The sequence below is a fragment of the Salmo salar genome, chromosome 24 (genome assembly GCF_965601325.2).
Source record: "Salmo salar chromosome 24, fSalSal1, whole genome shotgun sequence".
NCBI classification, from domain to species: Eukaryota; Metazoa; Chordata; class Actinopteri; order Salmoniformes; family Salmonidae; genus Salmo; species Salmo salar.
In genome coordinates this window covers 18,106,029-18,127,602 of record NC_138314.1, presented here as the reverse complement: position 1 = coordinate 18,127,602, position 21,574 = coordinate 18,106,029, and the positions used below count along the sequence as shown (strand labels likewise).

Sequence of the window (21,574 nt, the reverse complement as noted above, 5' to 3'; positions counted from 1 at the left end):
TGAGCTGCTGGTTGCCGTGCAACACCCCACACTAGAACAGTCTTACACCATTATCAGCGCAGTCCACTCCTTTTGTTCTATTGGTGACAGGCAAATATTTGATAGGCTACAGTTCACGCTCTTTCGAAGTGTTTGTGTGTACATTGGGGCTGAATGACCTTTCTAATATGTCCTTGTAGACTGTTTCTGAACTGGTCATTTTCCCCCCCCCGTGTTAATTACAATGTTAATATACAGGTCTAAGAGCAACTGGGTGGCATGTTAGCCAGTTTCTTTACCAGTTCCCTATTCACTTACTATATGTAACCACTTAATGACTCATACGTGGGAATTATGCAGTGTTCCTAAGACACGTCTTAGAAATGAGAGACACCGCGAGATAATCCTACAGGATTTAAATGTGTCTGAGAGCAAACCACAGCAGGGTTGGAGTAGGAACAGTGCTATAACGCGTTAAAACGGGTCTATCGGCTTACCCGCTGTGACACCCGGCACTGAGGTTCAAGTGCTTTTAAAACAAACAGGAAAAGAAGATCTGTGAACTCTGTGCTAGTTCCAGACAGAGACGGACAGATAACATGTTCTGATTTCTGTCCTTGAGTCTTCCTGAACTAGAACATACATATCATGAAATGAATAATAAAAACATGACTCGCTTAATCTTATAAACAACGATTTCCTATTTTCTTGCTTATTTCAGTGTTTTTCCCTCATCTAACAATGACCTACTTAACTGTCCAAATGTTTTTCCATTGGAAATTTTCCATACATAATTAGGAAAAGGAAAGTTGAGCCATTTCTGGAAGGGGTGTGTGTGCGTACGTGCTTCCTGCACTCTGGCGAGGGTTTAATAGGAACCTGGAGGCTGTCCATCTGGCCGTATTAGAGCTTTTGTTACCATTTCCCTGAGACCGAAGGTTTACCTGGATACAGCCTGGGAGGTTTCATTAAGTCTGTGTCCAGGTAATGAAATGATTAGACACGGCAGACAGGAACAAGGCTTTTATGAGCTGAGCGTTCCATTAGTGTCACAAGGAATCTTCTCTAACTGACATGCTGCCAGTCAGTGCAGTTCTGGTTAAGAAAATAATAAGAGGGAACATTCACACTTTACTCAGCATCAACACAACTCCATTTAGGTCAACTCAATGTAAAGTTAATAAATATAGGAAGTCTGTCCGTGTGAGATTGGTTTTAGGACTGACAATGAAGTAATATACTGCATTAGAGAGTGTGTGTGTTTAGATGAACCAGAGAGAGAACTGGGTGTGAGAGAGTATTTGTATTGGCATGGGGAAGAAAGACAGAGTGACTATAGAATGGGATAGAGAGTACGAGAGAGAGGGAGAGGGTTTGTATTGGTAATTGTTTGAAAGCAGGGTGACGTTTGTTTGAAAAGCGGCTGCTGAGTGAATGAGTCATGCTCTGCCAGTGGCCTGTGGCTCTCTCCTTCTGCTGGGGTCAGCCAACAATAACAGGGGCCTCTCTCCTTTGAACACCCAGCTGCCTGCACAGGGAGAGGGGGCAGCATTTAACATCGGCCCCCTCCAGTCCCCATAGCCTTCTGATGTCCTGTCCTGTCAGAGAGAGGGGGTGGGTGGTGGAGGAAGGTTGTGTGGAGGGAGCAAAGGGCATAGCTGGGATAAAAAAATCAAATCAAATTGTATTTGTCACATTCGCCGAATACAACAGGTGTAGACCTTACAGTGAAATGCTTACTTACAAGCCCTTAACCAACAATGTTTTAAGAGGTTAAGAAAAATAAGTGTTAAGTAAAAAATAGATAAATGTAAAATAAAATGAACAAATAATTAAAGAGCAGCAGTAAAATAGCAATAGCGAGGCTATATACAGGGGGTAACCGTACAGAGTCAATGTGCGGGGGCACCGGTTAGTCAAGGTAATTGAGGTAATATGTACATGTAGGTAGAGTTATTAAAGTGACTATGCATAGATAATAACTAATTACAGAGAGTAGCAGCAGTGTGGGGAGGGGGGGGGGGGGGGCAAGGCAAATAGTCTGGGTAGCCATTTGATTAGATGTTCAGGAGTCTTATGACTTGGGGGTAATAATTGAGGTAATATGTAAAGTGTTGCAAGTCAAGTCTATTTCCAGCACTCATACTTTATAGTGTGAGTCTTTTGGGGTAATCTTTGGACAGCTCAGGAAGGCAGAGAGGCTTTTTGAGAGATACATTGGGACGGTGTCTGGACTCTGGACAGTCTATATTCAGAGTGTTGTTTTGTACGCTGGCGAAGTAGGGCAGTGGGGAAATAATTTATGAGTTCTGTAATGTGTTCCATTGGGCCTAGTGGGCCAGCAGGCTAAATGGGGAACAAACAAGGGAGAAGTGTTTCAATGCTGTTACTCTAAGGAGCTTCTCATTGTTTCATTTTCTGCAATTCATTTTGCCATGTCTCCTGCAGCCGATAATGTAGTTGGTGGGGCAGTGGGTTGGCTTTGCTCTGTGCTGCCAAAGGAGGAGATCACCTAAATCTTACATCAAAAGAAGATTAGAAAAAAGGATGATGCAACTGATCAGTGATCAGTATAACAAGGCCGTCTAAAAACCTTTTCACTTAACACAGTTCATTCAAATCAACAGATCCTAAAGGAACCATATATTATTTACTTATAAAAACTACATTTTAGCTGCTCAAACATCAAGAGAAACAGTGAGTTATTCAAATCGTATAACTCCATGACGATACGATATTAAAATATGTACTATTCAGTGCCAAGTAACCAATCTGAGCATGTCAATTTGGTCCCAATGGATGGAGCGAGTTTCTGGGTGGAGCACTTTTGGCTCTACGTCTAGGACATTGAAAAAGGCAGCGCGCCGCAGCTGCAGCCACCCGGTACTGCAGTGCAAAGGGGCGTTCCTTCTCCGAGAGAACGAGAGAGAGGTTGTTTACGAAGTAAACAGATCTTGCTTTGCGGAGAAGAAGGGCTAGTCTGCAGAGAGGAGAGCAGTTTGACTGAATTATTCAGCATAGGCTCTCCCACAATAGAACAGATTGTTTTATTTAAATAACCCATCTATTTCCTTTTGTGCACTGATAATTTTTCGTTTTTATTCATCCTGTCAACTCTACAGAATGTTTTTCTCGCTGCACTTTGTTTTGCTAAGCATGGCTTTAGCGGACAGAACACCCAATGCTGAAGGTAACACAATACTCTTATTATGACGACTGAAAAGCAATGCCTTTGTTCACACCAGTCTATTTTTTATTACATAAAATTATGTTTATTTGTTTTTGTTATATACTCAATATACCCCCTTTATCAGTTAAGAATTTGAATTGTATAGTTTCATTATGGCTTAGGGCCTGAGAAATTGAGTCCAAGAAAATGCAAGTTCTAAAATGTATTTGTTTACAACAAGGAGATTCAAGAATACATTTTGTGTTGATTATTAATATGAATGTACGATTACAGAACTTTCGTGGCAATTCGTTGTTGAATGTATTACTTCTAGATTCTGCACTTACAGTATGTTGATGTTTTATTTGCTATTGATTTCTCCTCTTTATTTTCAACTGAACATGTTCATTTTTCCATAAATCAATGTGTCCCCAGACTGCATCAAATCCAACGGTGTAGAGTACAGGGGGGAGCAACAGAGCTCCTACACAGGACTAACCTGTCTGAACTGGACCAACACAACCCGGGACTATGATGTTATGGCGTATAGAGATTCACAAATGGGTAAATTACATTGTCATTTCATGACACAACCAAACATGTAATATACCAACAAATTGATAATTCATTGATTTGACAAGTTCTCATCTGCCACAATTGTTGTGGTGTTCACTAGAAGTGCCCTGGTTTAAATGGCACATTTGTTACATTTACATTTTACATTTTAGTCATTTAGCAGACGCTCTTATCCAGAGCGACTTACAGTAGTGAATGCATTTTTTTTTTTCATACTGTGATGGTAAAAATGTTAATATACATCCATCTCATTGTACCAAGCCGAGCTGCATCAAGTTGGCCCACTCTTTTTAGTACTATCCCTTTAGGCTCACATGTTATGGCCCTATGGCATCCCCCCTATCCCCTATGGCTCAGCAGTGAGATCAGGACATACCAAGAGTGCCCAGCTCCTTCTTCTTCTTGGGTCCTGTGCGTACCCTCTGGATGATGCCCATGACTGGCTGGACCGCATTACCCCCTCCCTGGGCAAGCCCAGACTTGGCCGGCTCAAAGATCTCTTTGTTTGGTTATAGATGTTCCTGACATGAGTGTATAACTCCAGGCTCTAGTCTCTCTGTGTGGGTTATATTAATAAGGTCAGGGTTGACGTATTTCAATATTGTTGGCAAAATACAGAGCCAGAGCATGCATTTCAGTAGTACAGTATATTTCATGCCCTTTGTGTTCATTATGCAAGCTTTTAATGAATTATACCGTGAGGGTTTTTCCACCTGTGAGGAACAGTGAGGATGTTGATGTCCTTTTCTTCATGCTCTGTAGGTATTGGGGAACATAACTACTGCCGTAACCCAGACTCCTCTGAGAAGCCCTGGTGCTACGTGACTGGCCCAGATGCTGAGGCACAGAGACAATCATGTGCCATTGACACCTGCAAAGGTATTTAGCTGCCCAGTCATACAAAGAAATAATCAGTCTAATAGAAATACCTCCACTGACAGTACACAAGTCAATGCACTACATTGGGGAAATGTATGTAAAATGCTGTTTTAACATATACCTGACGGAGGGAATATATATTATGCACACACATTGAAATGTAGGTCAGGGATGGGTAAAAACACATTATTGGATGGGGGGGAGGCTGCTTCCTCTGCTTCCTCTGCCCTTCCCTAAATGTATTCTGAAAACAGTTCTTGGAAAGGAAAGTCACTGTAGTTGAGAAATCTCTAACTTTAAAGAGGTGAAATGTAAATGTTTTTCTGAGAACTTGTCTAACCCTGTGAATGTTATTATTAAGGTCAAAGTGCGAGGCTTTAGAAGTGTTATGGTGGGAATGTCCCCCTAAGAGTTGGCCTTGAGAATCAAGCAAACTAATGGGAGGTGTGTGTTTCTTTCTTGGGAACCTAGAATGTATTTCTTCTCAAGTTCTAGGAGGCAAGTTCTTAACTGACTTGCCTAGTTAAATAAAGAATATAAAAATAAGGAAACTAGAGATCTTTAGCTGAAGATTTTTAGACGAGATATTTGTAGATCTTTTTTTATGGTTATGCATTTATACACAAACTGCTGCATTTTATTTTATTTTTATAAGCCTGCTGATTAGGCATATCTGGAGAAGTCTCTTCTCCCATGTGAAAAGCTGTGAGAGAAGAGTCAATCCACTATGAGGCTGTTTCCTGGGGGTTTGATCTTTGACCTCTCATTGTCTGGGAAGACAGTGCATGTCAAACAATAACAAGGGCCCTGTTATTGCTACATTTTAAAGAGCCTTAACTTGTTAGGCAGGCGGCCTCCTAAGGTTAGGTATATGCCTGAACCTCTTACTCAACCCATTGGTGGAAATTAGACCTTTCCCATGGAGACAGCAGGGAATTGGCTAATGCTGGCTATGACCTCATGTTCTTTAACTCCAGCAGAGTTGGTAAACACCTTTTTTGGAGAGCAGATGTTGACATCCGCAGCTGCAGTTTCCTTTCCCCTGAGACTGCGATCACATCACGTGTAGTGCGCTTCTGCCCCATTTTGCTGTGAAATGGCTGTCATTTTTAATTATGCATTTTCTTTATAGAACTGCTTCCAAAGTAAACAAATTACACTAATCCAGTAGCTCTCCTGCCCATCTGAAGATAGCCTCTGTGTCAACTTGATTGATGTCAAACAAGGCAGTGATTAGAAACCATGCCATTTACTACATGGAACCAAGTGGAAATTAGTTTCCTCCTCTATTCACTCATTTATTTTATCTCAATGTAGATTCTACAATAAAGCATGTAAAGAGCCTCTTCTGACCGGCCTGGGAAATGTGAATCATTAAACAAGAAATAGAGTTAAAACTATTTCTATCATGTGTCCTCAAGTACAGAAACCCAAATACAACATCGGAAAAAACAAAAAGCAAACTAACATGGCGGTTGGTCAGTGTTTGGGGACTGGATGTTGATCATATTGTCTCCACAGACGGAGCCCCTACAGAGGCAGAAGCATCAGAGGCAGGCCCCCTCACCACAGCACAGACAGAGATCTTTGAGCCGGCCAAGTCTGGGCTTGCCCAGGGAGGGGGTAATGCGGTCCAGCCAGTCATGGGCATCATCCAGAGGGTACGCACAGGACCCAAGAAGAAGAAGGACCTGGGCACTCTTGGTATGTCCTGATCTCACTGCTGAGCCATAGGGGATAGGGGGGATGCCATAGGGCCATAACATGTGAGCCTAAAGGGATAGTACTAAAAAGAGTGGGCCAACTTGATGCAGCTCGGCTTGGTACAATGAGATGGATATAAATGGTCATATAAATGAGTTATAAAGGATTCAAAATATTCTCATAGGGATAACATCATTATTTGCCTCACTGCAAGTGAAGTGCACTGATATGCACATTTTCAAATACATACTGTATATAAACTTTTGTGAATTCAGTTTGGTAACCATAGAGCCTGTGTGTCATGTCTCTTTCAGGCTATGTGGTTGGTATCCTCATGATGGCTATTATCATCCTCCTCGGAGTGGGCATCACCTTCGGATACTTCTACAAGAGGTCAGTATCAGCCACTATGCTACACTAGGTGCTACAACTGGAGAGAGAACATTACAACCCTAGCTATGTTTTACTACTTTGTTAGGTTGTATCATGTGGTATGTGTGAGTGACATAAGAACTAGAACACATGTCGTGCACCACAAGACTAAATGGTGCCTCTCCGGAGAGTAGGAACACAATGTTTCATCGATTTGCAACAGATGCTTCTTTCTACTGCGAGAGAGACGGTGGTGTAGTGGTGATTCAAAACTCGAATGTAGCGTTGCACAGGCTTGGCACAGCTCTTTGGCGGAATGTCAGTGGGGTGAGGGAGGGCATGTGTGGGCAGTGGGCACAGAATGTTACCAGGATGTAGAGCGGTGTCACTCGGATGTGATGAGACCCACTGCCATAAAGACAACAACAACGTGAAAACAAGAAATGGAATAGAAAAACAGGGGAAGAGAATGCCTGCAGTCTGGCTATTTTAGGCACCCACATTTGATTCTGAAAGAGTGGAGAGCGTGAAGGAGTCCTGGGGGTGGGGGGGGTTGGAAAGTTAGAGAATCCACTGCAGTGGTGCAGCAGGCAGAAAGAGGGGCCCAGTGCTGTACAGGGTGGGATTCTGACTGATACCCTCTAGCACTGAACTAGATGCTCTTGAAGCTCAGAGTTTGGCTGTCCAATCTGATTATGTGGGACTGTCATCGTTATCTATTCTAAGTAGCTCATTATTAATGAGGGGAAGCAGCGGCAGCAGCTGATTGAGTCCGGGGGGGCTAGACCTGCACTCAGAGACAAGTGACATCAGTAATGTGATGCGTGTTTACTATACATGTAGGAGGCTAAGCAAGCATCATCACATATTGATGGTGAATCCATGCCACCAATGAAATGTGTGTACTTTTGAGAGTAGCTTGAATGAAATTGATTAGATCAATTTCCAATCATACGTACATACAGAGTTTTAGCCTTTTTCTTTCTCACGCAGTAATATCCGGTTTAGGGAAAAGGTACAGCCTCTGAATCCCAGGCTTGTCGAGTCAACGAGACAAGATTTGGAAGGATAGCCACACAATAAGTAAATAGCGAGGGTTAGGAGGATTTGCTGATTCCTAAAATTACATAACTCAGACCCAATGTGTAGAATCAGTGCTGTAGTGGGGCGTAGTGTCGCATAGAAGCAGGGGGCAGGAAGAGGCTCCCGTCCAACAGTATGGCATGTTCCCTGTGCCGGCTGGGGCTCAGCAGATAGCAGACCTCACAACACTCTCAGATTGTGTCCTGAATGGCACCCAATTCCCTACATGGTGCACTACTTTTTTTACCAGAGCCCTATATAGGGAATAGGGTGCCATTTGAGACAACTCCAGTCACCTGCCTGGACTGGCTTTGCTCATACTGCCTGGACTGGCTTAGCTCATACTGCAGCATGCCTGCCACCAGCTACCCCCGGTCTCCATCAAAACATTCCCTTCCCTGTACCAGACCAGATACTGCCTTGAACCGCCCCTGTCATTTCTGCAACCAGAAGATTAATGGACACTGTTAAAAATACCCTCATCCAATGATATGAAACTCAGCATGGGACACTGTTAAAAATACCCTCATCCAGTGGTATGAGACTGAGCATGGGACACTACCTCTCGTTCTTGTCATGAATAGAAATCAGGACCCAAGCTGGCTCTCCAAGTGTTTTGAAAGACTATCCAGGTCAAAATAAGTTGCTGAGGCACGCTATGATGAGCCTCTCTGATTTAATAGCTGTGTTTTCCTCAGGTTAAAGACATTAGTTCTGCAAACTGCAATGTGAAATAGCAATTGTCAACCCCATGTGTGTATATAATCTGCCCCAACACTATGATCAGTACCACACAGTGGCAGAACTAGAGTTTTATACATGGGGTGGCCACGGCTACTTCAGGGGGTCCATAGACCATGACAGAAAATGAGTGTGTAACCCTAACATGGCATCTAAGGCGCATGAATGAATCCTATGATTACTGATTAGAGGTAGAAGTGATAATTCACTTAACCCAGAGTTCTTCAATGTGGCAGATAGTGTGGTCCAAAAGGGTTACTTCACTATATAGGGTTACTTCAGTACTTCACTAGAATTCTTTAACATACTATGAATAGTCAGTGTCTCTACCTCGGAACTGCAGCTCAATTTCTTTCTCTCTCTCACACACACACACACACACACACACACACACACACACACACACACACACACACACACACACACACACACACACACACACACACACACACACACACACACACACACACACACACACACACAGTACTCACATACTGGAGAGACTTGAGTCACTCCGTTTTCATGAATATATATAATCTGGGTCTACAAGTGTTGAACATACAAAATATTTTCAGAAAATAAAGCTCAAGCACCAAGGAGATAAGATAGCATTTGTGTGTTGCATAAATTGCATAGTTTATTTACAAAAAAAATTATTTACAAAAAAACACTGCAATTTGACATACCAGGTATCAAGCAGAAATGGACTTAAAAAATAATTTTGGTGCCCATCAATATTACAAATTTAGAGTATCATATTTATGCTCATATATATTATGTTAACTAATAGCAAAGAAAAGTTTGGGAATTGGCCTAATCAAGGCAATCAATTATAATTTTTGTGAGACATCTAAGCTTTCAGCTGACTGAAAGTGCAAAAAGCTCTCGTGGATGGCCTCGTTGTAACAGTACCGCACAACTAAAGACGTGTTATTTTTTCTTTAAATCTTTGGTTTCATCTGCAATTACACGAAAATCTTCACTTTCTTTTACTTCTCTTATTATTTCACTTTGTACCATCTCAGCTAAGTCCCCAAGAACTTCGTTCTGGATTTGGTGACTTGTGTACTTAGCATTGCCACATGCATTCATCCTTTTCTCTATGAGAGGGTCATGCTTTGCTATTTCTTCTAAGATTGTCAAAAAATACCCTTGTTGTGAGAGTCATCAGACTCTCGATGACCTCTGTGCTATATTTTGAGTGGCAATTAATAGGAGCACATCTGCAATTGTTTTAATGTAAGTACAGTTTTCCTCCACTTTCTTTTCCCGGTCCTCATTTATGGCATCTAACATTGATGAGTTGCTGTCTATAGCCCTTTTATGCTGATTCCAAGCATACATAGCATTGATATGATGCTCTGCCATTGAATGGAGCTTAAACCCAGAATCTTTAAACAGAGCCTTTTTTCAGTTACAAAAACCTGACTTTGATGTGAAGGCAGATTCAGGTGTATTGGGAAAAGAAAAATGCCTACAGGTGAAACAATAAGTTGAATCTTGACTTACAAAATATTTAAGCCATGAATTGTTCTTATACCAGGAGCTGTTGAAAGCCCTGTTCCTAGTGCCATGCTGAGTTCTGGGAAATGTTTTCAAACACAGCTGTACAGGATCCTCTTCTCTGGATCTTGAAATGTCTGAAATACACATTAAATAATGTGTCATATCTCTATGGAAATGTATAATTAAGGGATCCACAAGATTAGATAGTAACAGCTGCTAACTAAAATGTGTAGTTTAAAGTATAGGCCTGGTCTACCATTGGGTCCTGTTGGAACAGCATATCTGGTGCTTGATGCAGTAGGGAGGGGCTTGATGACATCTCCTGGCAGCTCTGGCTCACTGTCTTGCTCTCTGTCAGAGCCAGAGGTCTCTGTGATACATCCATTACATTCAAATAACACAAGAACCATTAGTGTATGATCAAAATAGAAATGCCACAGCCATCAAACAAGAACACACATGAACCAACATTTTAAAGTGAGGCTTAATCTGACAAAATCATCTGTTAAAAGCTGAAGCTAAACTTAAATTCTGAACTGGGCATGTGACTGACTGTCTGGTAGATGCTCTGACCTGGTGGTGGTAGACTGGGTCCTTGTGAAGTCTGAACACACTGACTCTGACTAGCCTCAGGTAGGGAGCTGCTCTGGGGTCCGGTGGTGATGCAAGGGCTGGGGTCTGTTCAAATCAAATGTATTTATAAAGCCCTTCTTACATCAGCTGATATATCAAAGTGCTGTACAGAAACCCAGCCTAAAACCCCAAACAGCAAGCAATGCAGGTGTAGAAGCACAGTGGCTAGGAAAAACTCCCTAGGAAGAAACCTAGAGAGGAACCAGGCAATGAGGGGTGGCCAGTCCTCTTCTGGCTGATCTGCCTGTTTCTGCTTCTTTTTAAAAAGAAATCTGATATCTCTCCCTTTCTTTTCATGTTTAATTGACCCTATGCAAAAATAAGACAGTCTGTGGTTACATCTAAGCATCCAATTACCCACATTTTAGTCCAATCTCAATTACAAATCCTCATTATCATAACTGTACCTTAAAATCAACTACCAGCCTAAGTCACTAGTTAGATCATGGCTAGCCCTACTCTGCAGTAAGTAACTTAGCTAGCTATAATTTCTTAGCCTGTTTGCTATTGTAAAGGTGTATCTGCAAATTGTGGTAATCTTTTGAGTAACGTTAACAGATTGATAATAACAATTGTTCGTTTTGAGTTCAAGTACGAAAATCTGAGTTAATGGATTTCAAATTGCTGAATGTTAACTTGCTGAACACTGGCAGCTGTAACCTGCTAGTTACCCCACATTAGCTAAACATTTGTATACTGTAACTTACGACGCTGCACAGATGTAAACATAATGTTAGGCTAAATTGGGAACCGATCTCTCTTATATGATTAACTGTCTGTTCATGGAGCCAACGGTCTAACGTTAACTTACACAGCGACTCAACTTTCGTAAAAGTTGTTCAGGAAACCTAAACCCGGTGCTAAACCTTAAAACTTACTTCAAATATGATGCTTTCGCTAATCGCGAAAAGAGCTTGTGGAGCTGTGGAAATTCTCTCTTCTTCTGTTTGTTCATCTTCTTCTGTATCTTGCAACCAACGTTAACATTCTCTCGTCCTCGATTTGAAAACGTCAAAATAATTGCTTCTTTCAACAAGAGGTGAAATGAGATGTCAATCAGCATCAAACTGCCTGTAGGGAATAACATTTTGGTGTGGCACCCGGGGTGGCCAATCAGATGTCAGTGGTGTCCAGTGCCACCCCGGACACCCCTCTGGCTCCGCCCCTGGTACCACAGTCCACCTAACCTGTTCTGTCTATGTGTTGTTTGCTGCAGAGGTCGGGACCTGAAGAAGCAGCATGAGCAGCGTGTGTATGAGCGAGAGATGCAGAGGATCACCCTGCCCCTGTCGGCCTTCTCCAACCCAACCTGTGAGCTGCTGGATGAAAACACCATCGTCATCACGGCCGAGAAGCAGACCCCCACCCAGGATGGCATGGTAGGGGAGGGGGGAGACCCCCTGATGGGCCAGCAGGCTGGTACACCAGGAGCCTGAGCACTGACCACCCCACTGGACTGGGAATGGACCATGGCAGGACCAAACACTCCCCTAGCCTGACCTCCCTCTGCCCCCAAATCACCCCCCTTTTAAAGGCCTACGAGGAGAAGGGATGAGCTCCAAAGACTGAACTCTGTGTCCTTATTGCCCTGCTTCTAACACACACACACACACACACACACACACACACACACACACACGTGTCACAAACAGGGGAAAAATACAACACAACAGGTGGAGGAGGACTAATGTCACTCCACGTGGAGACCATCAGGTGGATCTGGTGATGGTTGTGTACAAATGTGAATGTCAGGGATGCTCATTGAGAAATAGTGCATTTGATATCCAAGAAAACATGATCATGGGCTGACCCCCTGCTATAGCAATGGGATGTGTATCAATCAACGTTAATGAGAGAGGATGATTTTATGAGATTTGGGTGAAGAGAGTAAGAGTCACTGCTTGGAAAGGGGGAATTCATAGCCTTTTCTTATTTTCTGCTTTCTTTTTCATATTGAAGTGCGGCAGTTGGGTGTTAAGGGCTTACCAGAGAAAACTATGCTACTCACGTCCCCTGACCCTTTGGCTGTGCTAGGTCAGGTATGGGAGGGCATCTAGTATACAGTAGATGTATAGCATAGCCCTGTTAGACATCTGTGTTTTTCTGTCTGAAAGACAGTGTTGGGACAGATGTGTGGAGTAATGAATTAGCTTCAGAGAAAATTCATATTAGGTCTAAATCAGATCTGCAAAAGAAAAGGCAACATCTCCCGCTCGCTGAAGCAGTAGCGTTGCCTTAGCATGATGCATCTGAATGTTTTGCATGGTTCCCCTGGTGATCTTTCTGTTTAACTCATCTTAAGTCTGTGTGACAGAAGCCAATATACAGTAACGACAAACATCAGCCATTTGTTGGCTTTACATGAGACAGACTGTATCGTTCCTCAGGTTAAGGAGTGACAGGAAAAGGGAAACCTCTTTTGAAATCGAAGAGACAGTTTGTTCTCAGGACAAAATGCAGCAGCACCGGCGTGAAACAGAATACCGCTCAGTCTGTTGCCTGGCTAGAACCAGACAGATCATGTTGAATGACGCCTGGACAGAACAGAAGATTTGATGCCTGTGACATTAGATTGAATTTAGACCATTGAATTATGTGTCCCAAATGTTTGGGCAAGCAGTGGAGCAAAGTAAGAGTGTAAAGAGGATACATAAGTCCAAACCTTTTGAGGTAACCTAGCTTATTAGATATGCACAGTATTGGTTAACTGCTTAATAAGTAGTCTGTCACATTTTGAAATAGGATGCTGAAAGTAATGCCACAGAGTTGGTTAGAAAATGTAACGTATCATCGGATGAATTGATTTCAGCACATTGTCTTTTGTTGGGATGAAAGGTAATATCTTCCTGCTTTACATGGTTGCTCTATTGTTCTGCTAATGCAACCTTGCATCACTCCAAATGGTGTTTTGTGATTAGACTATTCATCTTTCAAATGGTTGAAAATCATTCTGCTTCACTGGTTACTTCTCAATCATTGTGGTTCCTTCATTTTAGTGCATTGTTTTGTAAACATCATTTTCTTCACTTTTGCAATGCATCAAAGTACTGTTGCTCCTCATTGGAGGTTAGTACTTGTATTTGTATGTTTGGCAGATTTTTACTGCTGCGACTGAAATAAAACAGATTTTGAAAAAGATGAACTGCATCCTCATTCCTCACCCTTAAAGGGGCAATCTGGAGTTGATACAATAACAAAGGTGATGCCCCCCACCTCTGTTTTAGTAAAAAGTAGAGGGATGGGCCTGGAGAAATGTAACCACTCTCACATTCATACATATATTCATACAGAGCTATCATGCAAGGACTGACCAAGATATAAAAATGATGGGCCAATAGAAACCAAGATTGGCCAATAGATTATAGCCAGATGATCTCTCCTTAAACCATAAATATGCTCTAAAATCCCACACACAGCTGATCTCAGTTGCAACCATCATCCACCACCAATTTACCACTTCATAACACCGATATCGGCGTTATCTTGTCCTGATTGCTACCAACATTTTTCAAGTCAATTTCGCCCTCTGGTGGGTATTATCAGAACAATTTGATCTTGCTATTTTATCAGACTAAGTACTGTTTATCTATTTGACAATAATTCTGTACACTGAAATAAAGTATTTAATTTCCTCGTTTACCACAACAAATCTTTATGAATGGAAAAGTAGGATTAATTTTTCATTTCAAATGTATGTAATCCATTAATGGTCATTTCTTATCAAGAAGGGAAAAGCAGGAAATATTCCTGAACTGTAGGCTACACATTTGACATTTGAAACTAAATTGTGATTTTGTTGTATTTGGAATCAAATTATATTGCATTCTAATATTGTGCGGATAGTGGAGATTATTTAATTAGGTTATATGTAGAACAATGTGATAACACTCAATAGTGAGCTTCATAATTTCGCTTAGGGCTACTGTACGAAATAGTATTTAGGTCAGTAGGCCTATTGTAGCATATTGTAGCCTACTTCATTGAAGAAACAATGTCTGAAATGTGGTAAGGAGAGTAATTTCTTATTATATGGAAGTCGTTATCCAAAGAAACAGATGCAAAGAGCTTTGTTTTAAAATTATATTTAAATTGTCTATCACACCCGTTGCTGCAATCCATATCACTTTCATTTACAATGTCATTTATTAAAAGTTGGTCTTCAATAACTTTATTTTCACAGTCATAATCATCGTAATTGACAGGCTACATTTTCCAGTATTATTTCAGTTATAACATGTCACAATCTTCCATTTATCTTTTTCATTTTCAATTTCGGTGTTCCTGATACACTACATGACCAAAACAAGTATGTGGACACCTGCTTGTCAAACAGCTCAATCCAAAATTATGGGCATTAATATGGAGTTGGTCCCCCCTTTGCTACTATAACAGCCTCCAGTCAAGTTCTTCCACACCGATCTCGACAAACCAATTCTGTGTGGACCTTGATTTATGCATGGGAAACAGGAAAGGGCCTTCCCTAAACTGTTGCTACAAAGTTGGAAGCACAGAATTGTCTAGAATGTCATTGTATGCTGTAGCGTTAAGATTTCCCTTCACTGGAACTAAGGGGCCTAGCCCGAACTATGAAAAACCACCCCAGACCATTATTCCTCCAGCACCAAACTTTACAGCTGACACTATACATTGGGGCAGGTAGCGTTCTCCTGGCATACGCAAACCCAGATTCATCCGTTGGACAGCTAGATGGTGAAGCGTGGTTCATCACTCCAGATAACGCATTTCCACTGCTCCAGAGTCCAATGGAAGCGAGCTTTCCACTCCAGCCGACGCTTGGCATTGTGCATGGTGATCTTAGGATGTTTCTTCATTGGGGCGAGAATACTGAAGGCAGACTGACCATTTCCGCTGTCAGAGAGGAAGAGGAAGAGTGAGGCCCAACTCGGCAGAAAATCTGTTTCCGTCCAGCTGATGGCGTTTTTCCATTGCTTCGCCCACCAAGCAAGGAGACCAATGAGTGTCGAATTTGGTCAGCAAAACAATAAAGGGCTTATTTGCTATGTGAGGTTTATTTGATCAAATTTCGTAATTTCAAGTTTCGTAATGCTTAAGTTGTGTACTGACATAAGTAGGACACGTGGCATCCCGGCAACTTTGAGAAAAAACACTTTATATCAGAGTTGTCTGATGCATATTCATGCAATGAGGCTTGTAGATAGCAGATAGAACAATGAGACAGAACAATGAGACAGATATTTCATCGGATGTATATATATGAAGCATCCGTTTGGTGTTTCCACCCACTACCAAATATGGTGGTGAGAGGAAGCGCAGTGGCCGGCAGCTGGAGGAGATGAATTTTGGCTGACATTCTGCAAATTTTCTCATCGATGAAACATTTGATTTTAATACAGTTTTTTGATTCCAAAAGTAGAATCTGTTAAGAACAGAGTGGACAAAATATTGTTGTTAAGGAGTGCAATAGCAAATTAAGCTATAGCACACATCAGAGGAGGCTCTTGAGTGGCGCAGTGGTCTAAGGCACTACATCTCAGTGCTAGAGGCATCATTACAGACACCCTGGTTTGAATCCAGGCTGTATCACAACTGGCCGTGATTGGGAGTCCCATGAGGCGGCGCACAATTGGCACAGGTTTGGCCGGTGTAGGCCGTCATTGTAAATAAGAATTTGTTCTTAACTGACTTGCCTGGTTAAATAAAAAAACAACAAGCTGTTGTCTGTTTTGGGTTAGTTATACAAATCTTTGGCATCTCTCTCCATTGAATACAGGCAGTTGACGTCAACAACCTTCATCGAATATTTAAAAAAGGATTACAATAATGAGATGTATCCACTAATGCAAAGAAAAGATAGGCGGGACCTAACGCAGTAGGTTAGGTGAATTAACGCAGCAGGTTAGGTGAATTAACGCAGCAGGTTAGGTGAATTAACGCAGCAGGTTAGGTGAATTAACGCAGCAGGTTAGGTGAATTAACGCAGCAGGTTAGGAGAATTAGGTTAAAGGTAGTAAAGGGTTAGCGACAACGTTACAGTTGTCAACAACTGTTGTCCCCGACGCGACCACTAGATGGAGCGGTAGGCCTACTCTATATCGCCACAACGGTAGAAATAGAAACAAACCATCTGTGGAGACAAATCATTAGTATCATAACACCGGTTTTACACAATGGGTAACTGCATACATGAAGTGTCTGAAAGTGGGCGTTGCAAAATAACTGGGGTTATTGAAACATAACTGCTGAGCTAATTGGGTAGATTGGTTGCCACGCAAGAGCGCTTTGTTTGGCTGCTTCCTTGTAGCGTTTTAGCTAAACTGATTAGGATAACTAATGTATCAGGTTAGGAGAATGAACGTGGCAGGTTAGGAGAATTAATGTTGCAGGTTAGGAGAATGAACGTGGCAGGTTAGGAGAATGAACGTGGCAGGTTAGGATAATTAACGTGGCAGGTTAGGATAACTAACATATCAGGTTAGGAGAACTAAACTAGCAGGTTAGGAGAATGAGGTTAAGGTTAGGGAAAGGGTTAGGCTTAGCTAAAACGCTACATGAAAGCAGCAAGCAGCCACGCAAAATGGTCTTGAGTGGCAACCAATCTGCCCAATTAGCTGTTAGGTTTCCATACACCCACTTATGTTGATCCTCCCACTTATTTTGCAACCGCCACTTTCAGACACACTCCACATAAGCAATTACCCATGACTCGCTTGACACCATTACAGCATCAGATCAGCAGAGTATACTACGAAGCAGAGGCGATTTCAGCATGTAAATCCTGGTGGGGCAAAAAATACAAAACACATTCATTGCACTATAACGTGACAAACGGTGCCCACAAACTGTTTGGGCCTACAAAAAGCTGTCCCAACAGCAGTCTCAACAGCAGTCCCAACATCTTACCACTGCTATACCTGGCTATCAGCGGAACCTTGTCTGGCAGCGAAACAGTTCATTCAGCCTCATTTACTGTCTTAAAAAAAATATAGCTGATATGGCTGACTTGCTTAAACAAATGTGGTTTCTAATGACAATTGAGATGTACAAACTATGCAATAAAGGGACGACAAGCGGATAAGAGGCAATCCGTAACTTTTGATTAAGACATTAATGAGCGAGCTAGGACGGACATAGTCACTATAACTATTTGTTTAGCACTTTTGAAATGTACAACGACAGAATTCAGAACATGGGCCGTTCTTACAGTGTTCTCCCTGTACACCAAGTCAGAACCGTTGGATAAATAAAGTGGGCATATAAGCAGACAATGAAAGCTCTTACATTATTCGATGATTACATTTCTCTAAAACAGGTTAGAGGCTACATGTGCACCACCAAGTCAGAACAGTAGGCAAAATTAAGAGGGGTAAATGGACCTAATTATTAGGGTGAGGCACATGGGCTACTAACATCTTACTACACAATATACACTTAGTATTACTTTGTTAGTTACAGTATACATATCTCCCTGGCATATTACATCATTTATGCAGCAGCAATAGCATACAATACATTTTTGGACTCACCTTGTTGTGCTGTGCCCACTTGAACAGGAAGGTGGCGCGGCGATCCTTCGTGGGTAAATTTTGTCATCAAAGTCTGGCATTCTCTGGATTGATGGTGCTTTCAAAACAACTGGGAACTCAGAAAAAAACAAGGTTGAATCATGATGATGTCATTGATCTTCAGGTCGTAGCTTTAGAAAGAGGCCGGATTTACAATTCCGATTTGGATGACTGTTCAAAACTTATTTTCCCAGTCGGAGCTCGTTTATTCCCGACGGCCCAGGTGTCTTGGAGTTAACAGTTGTTTTGAGCGTGGCACAAATCATGCTTCATTGACAGCATGGCCAATGTTGAATGTTTATCATTATAAATTTGGAAAAGAGACCCTTAATCCCAGATTTGAGACCACACAGCCACTCCACTGAATAGCAGGCTAGTGATTGCTTTGCAATGCTTGCAGTTAGCCACTGTTACTGATTCCTTCCAAACCACTCATTGTTGAATTTGTGATTTCCAACTTGTTGTGTAATGTTTATGTCCAATGGCCTATGAGCACTGATACATTTTATCTATAATCTCTCTTCATTATTTCTCTTCATATGACAAGGATTAAAAAGGATTTGCCAGTAGATTGTCGAAATGATTCATGATGATGGCTGCTAGCTAAGATTTTGAAAGTATGATGTTGACATGATCAGTCCAATCAAAGCTACTGTACATATAACGTGATTTGATGTAATTTTATCTGTGGCCTTCTTGGATGGGCACTTCTAATGTAACTCTATGGCAGCACCCAAGGGGCTAGAATTTTCTAGCTCTACCCTTAGACTTGGCGGTGACTTAGTGTCCCCATGAGTGACAGAACACTGAGCCAATCATGGTGAAACGCTCCGTAGCACTGAGCTAGGCTGAAACCCCTGCATTTTGGAGCTGCCTTACTCAAGAAAACAAAAAAAGAGACCATGTTTGTATGCGGCTTTATTAACTCAATTATATATATATTGTAACGAGTGTCGTATGGAGTAGACAAAGGCGCAGCGGGTTGAGTGCTCATATTTACTTTTATTGAGACACTTAATAACAAAACAAGAAAACAAACGAACGACAAACAGTCTTGCAGGCTAAACATAGCAGTGCAAAACAACTTCCCACAAAAAACAGGTGAAAAAAGGGCTACCTAAGTATGACTCCCAATCAGCAACAACAATGTACAGGTGTTCCTGATTGAGAGCCATACCAGGCCAACAAAGAAATACACAACATAGAAAAACCATAGAAATACAAAACATAGAACAATACCCCAAAACCCCGGAACACATAAAACAAACACCCCTCTTACATAAGTACATATCCCATATCCCAAATGTTGATATTTTTGGGGGGTTGCAAAAAATGTGATGTTCACCTGCCCTGAATGACGGGTCGCCACTGCTATGAAGCAAACTAGATCTACTCAAGGTTTTCTAAAGCTAGCCAGCTTCAGTTAGCTTCCCATTCCAGCTCAGGCTTCATCCGTACTACGACAGTAGCTATTGCTCGTCTGCCTGCCGCTCTGACAGGCTGTCTCCGCAAGTCTCACACGACACTCGCCCAAAAGTTGCCACTCCAAGCTGGGCAATGTCTCGTTGAGCTCAACACTCCTACCACAGATCCTCTGCAGATAAACGAATTGCTCCTACTGTGTTCTTCTTCAATGTTTTATGGCAGACTACACCTATTTGTGTATTGCCGCCACCTACTGTACAGGTTATTCTTTGATATTACTGCGGTCTGCAAACAAATGCTATAGGTGCATTCCGCCACCTACTGTTGTGGCTGTATATCAGCCCAAATAATTAACAAAAACGAAACTAAATAAACTTAACTTAATGTACTCCTTTACTGAGATTCAACTGCCAACGCACATCCCTACAGGCTCTGGGGCCTGAGAAGAGCATCTTCAGACTGTATTCTTCGCAATGTTTCGGCAGTGAAGTCCTGGAAACCTCAAAACCTTTCAGCCGCACATACCATTATGTCCAGTTTCTTGGATTGTTGGTTTGTGCAGTACAATTAATCACATGCGCAATAAACACCATAAAATCCACCTTCACGATCAGCACATCAGTTCCCCTCAACTGTTGAACAACACTTTAAATCTCCACAGTCTGCGGAGCATCCACCGCCCTATCTTCAGCTCTCCTCGCTCCTTCAACTATTTCACGTGCCTCTGTGTAGGGGACCTTCTGTATAGCCCTGACCCTTGCCACCTCATACTCCGTTACCCTAACTGGGCACTCCAGAGAATTGGGAATGTGGTAGGCATCACAATTACAACATTGTACACCCTCAGATTCTTCAACAACATTCCTTCGGCACACACTTAATACATGTTCATCCCTTTTGCAATTCCGGCAAAACAACGGTTTGGACTGCTACTGTATTGATGAACTAATTGCACCAAATTGGTTTAGGCCATGCCCCTTCCCACTACACCTTTTCCCATGCCTGGTATCACCCCCCTTCAGCCTTTTTCTTACTCCTCACCTTGCCATAACCACCTTCTCCCCTCCTGAACACAGCAAATCTGTTGGTGTTGCCACAAGTGGTATATTCGCTTTTCTTTTCTGCGTGAAATAATCAGTAAGTGCCTTATTTGAGTGTTTATACTGTATGCAAGTGCTATTGATAAATATGTATTACACTGCCAATTGCTTTAGTCTGTTGTATATCCTTTTGATAGTCTTCATGCTCTGTGTGCGATGTGCTCACTTAGCTCTAGTTAATGTTTAGCAGTTCTCTGTTGACTACAGTTAAGCCCATTTCACTCCTGTTTATTCACCCAGCACTACTTGTTCATGCACTTAAGTTGATTTTTGCCCCTGATGTATCTTCTCTCCCTCCTAGACCACCACATCCTTCCGAACCCTACTTAACGACCTTTCAAGTCAAAATAATCCAAGGGTGGCTGGTGTGACGGTCATGGCATCCCTACAGGACTCCAATTACCCTAAGCCATGCCCCTTCCCTCCACCTGTTCCCTCTCCCTTAATCACCTTTCCCCCCTTTCATTTCCCTATTTAAGCAGCATGCTCCTTTCGACACACTAGAATAGTTTGCTTGGTGATGCCACAGGGTGGTCCTAGCCTTAGCTTCCATTGTGTGATATGATTAAGTGTCTTATATTGTAGGAGAGATTTAAGTTAACCATGTACATTATGCTGCCTGGTCTTGTTGTACATTTATCCATGGTATGCAAATGAACCTTATGTCTGAAGAGGTTACAGAAGACGGCAATGCAGTGTTGTAGTAATCGAGACTACATGCAGTGTATTCAGACCCTTTGACTTCTACATTTTACATCGCAGCCTTATTCTAAAATGGATTAAATGTTTTTTTTCCCCTCAATCTACACACAATACCTCATCAAGCAAAAACGGGTTTAGAAAGTTTTGCTAAAAAGATTTAA

At 42.0% G+C, this 21,574-nt stretch overlaps 1 protein-coding gene across 3 annotated transcripts; it reads left to right on the top strand.

Annotated features, from left to right (window-relative positions):
- Positions 1–2,928: 2,928 nt before the first annotated feature.
- Positions 2,929–13,781, top strand: p3ip1 (Phosphoinositide-3-kinase-interacting protein 1 precursor). Of its 3 annotated transcripts, none has more exon segments than NM_001252353.1 (6): positions 2,929–3,169; positions 3,584–3,712; positions 4,487–4,603; positions 6,125–6,307; positions 6,622–6,700; positions 11,859–13,781. In NM_001252353.1, coding segments are annotated over 6 exon segments (795 nt in total). In that variant the 5' UTR covers positions 2,929–3,102; the 3' UTR covers positions 12,079–13,781.
- Positions 13,782–21,574: the final 7,793 nt, after the last annotated feature.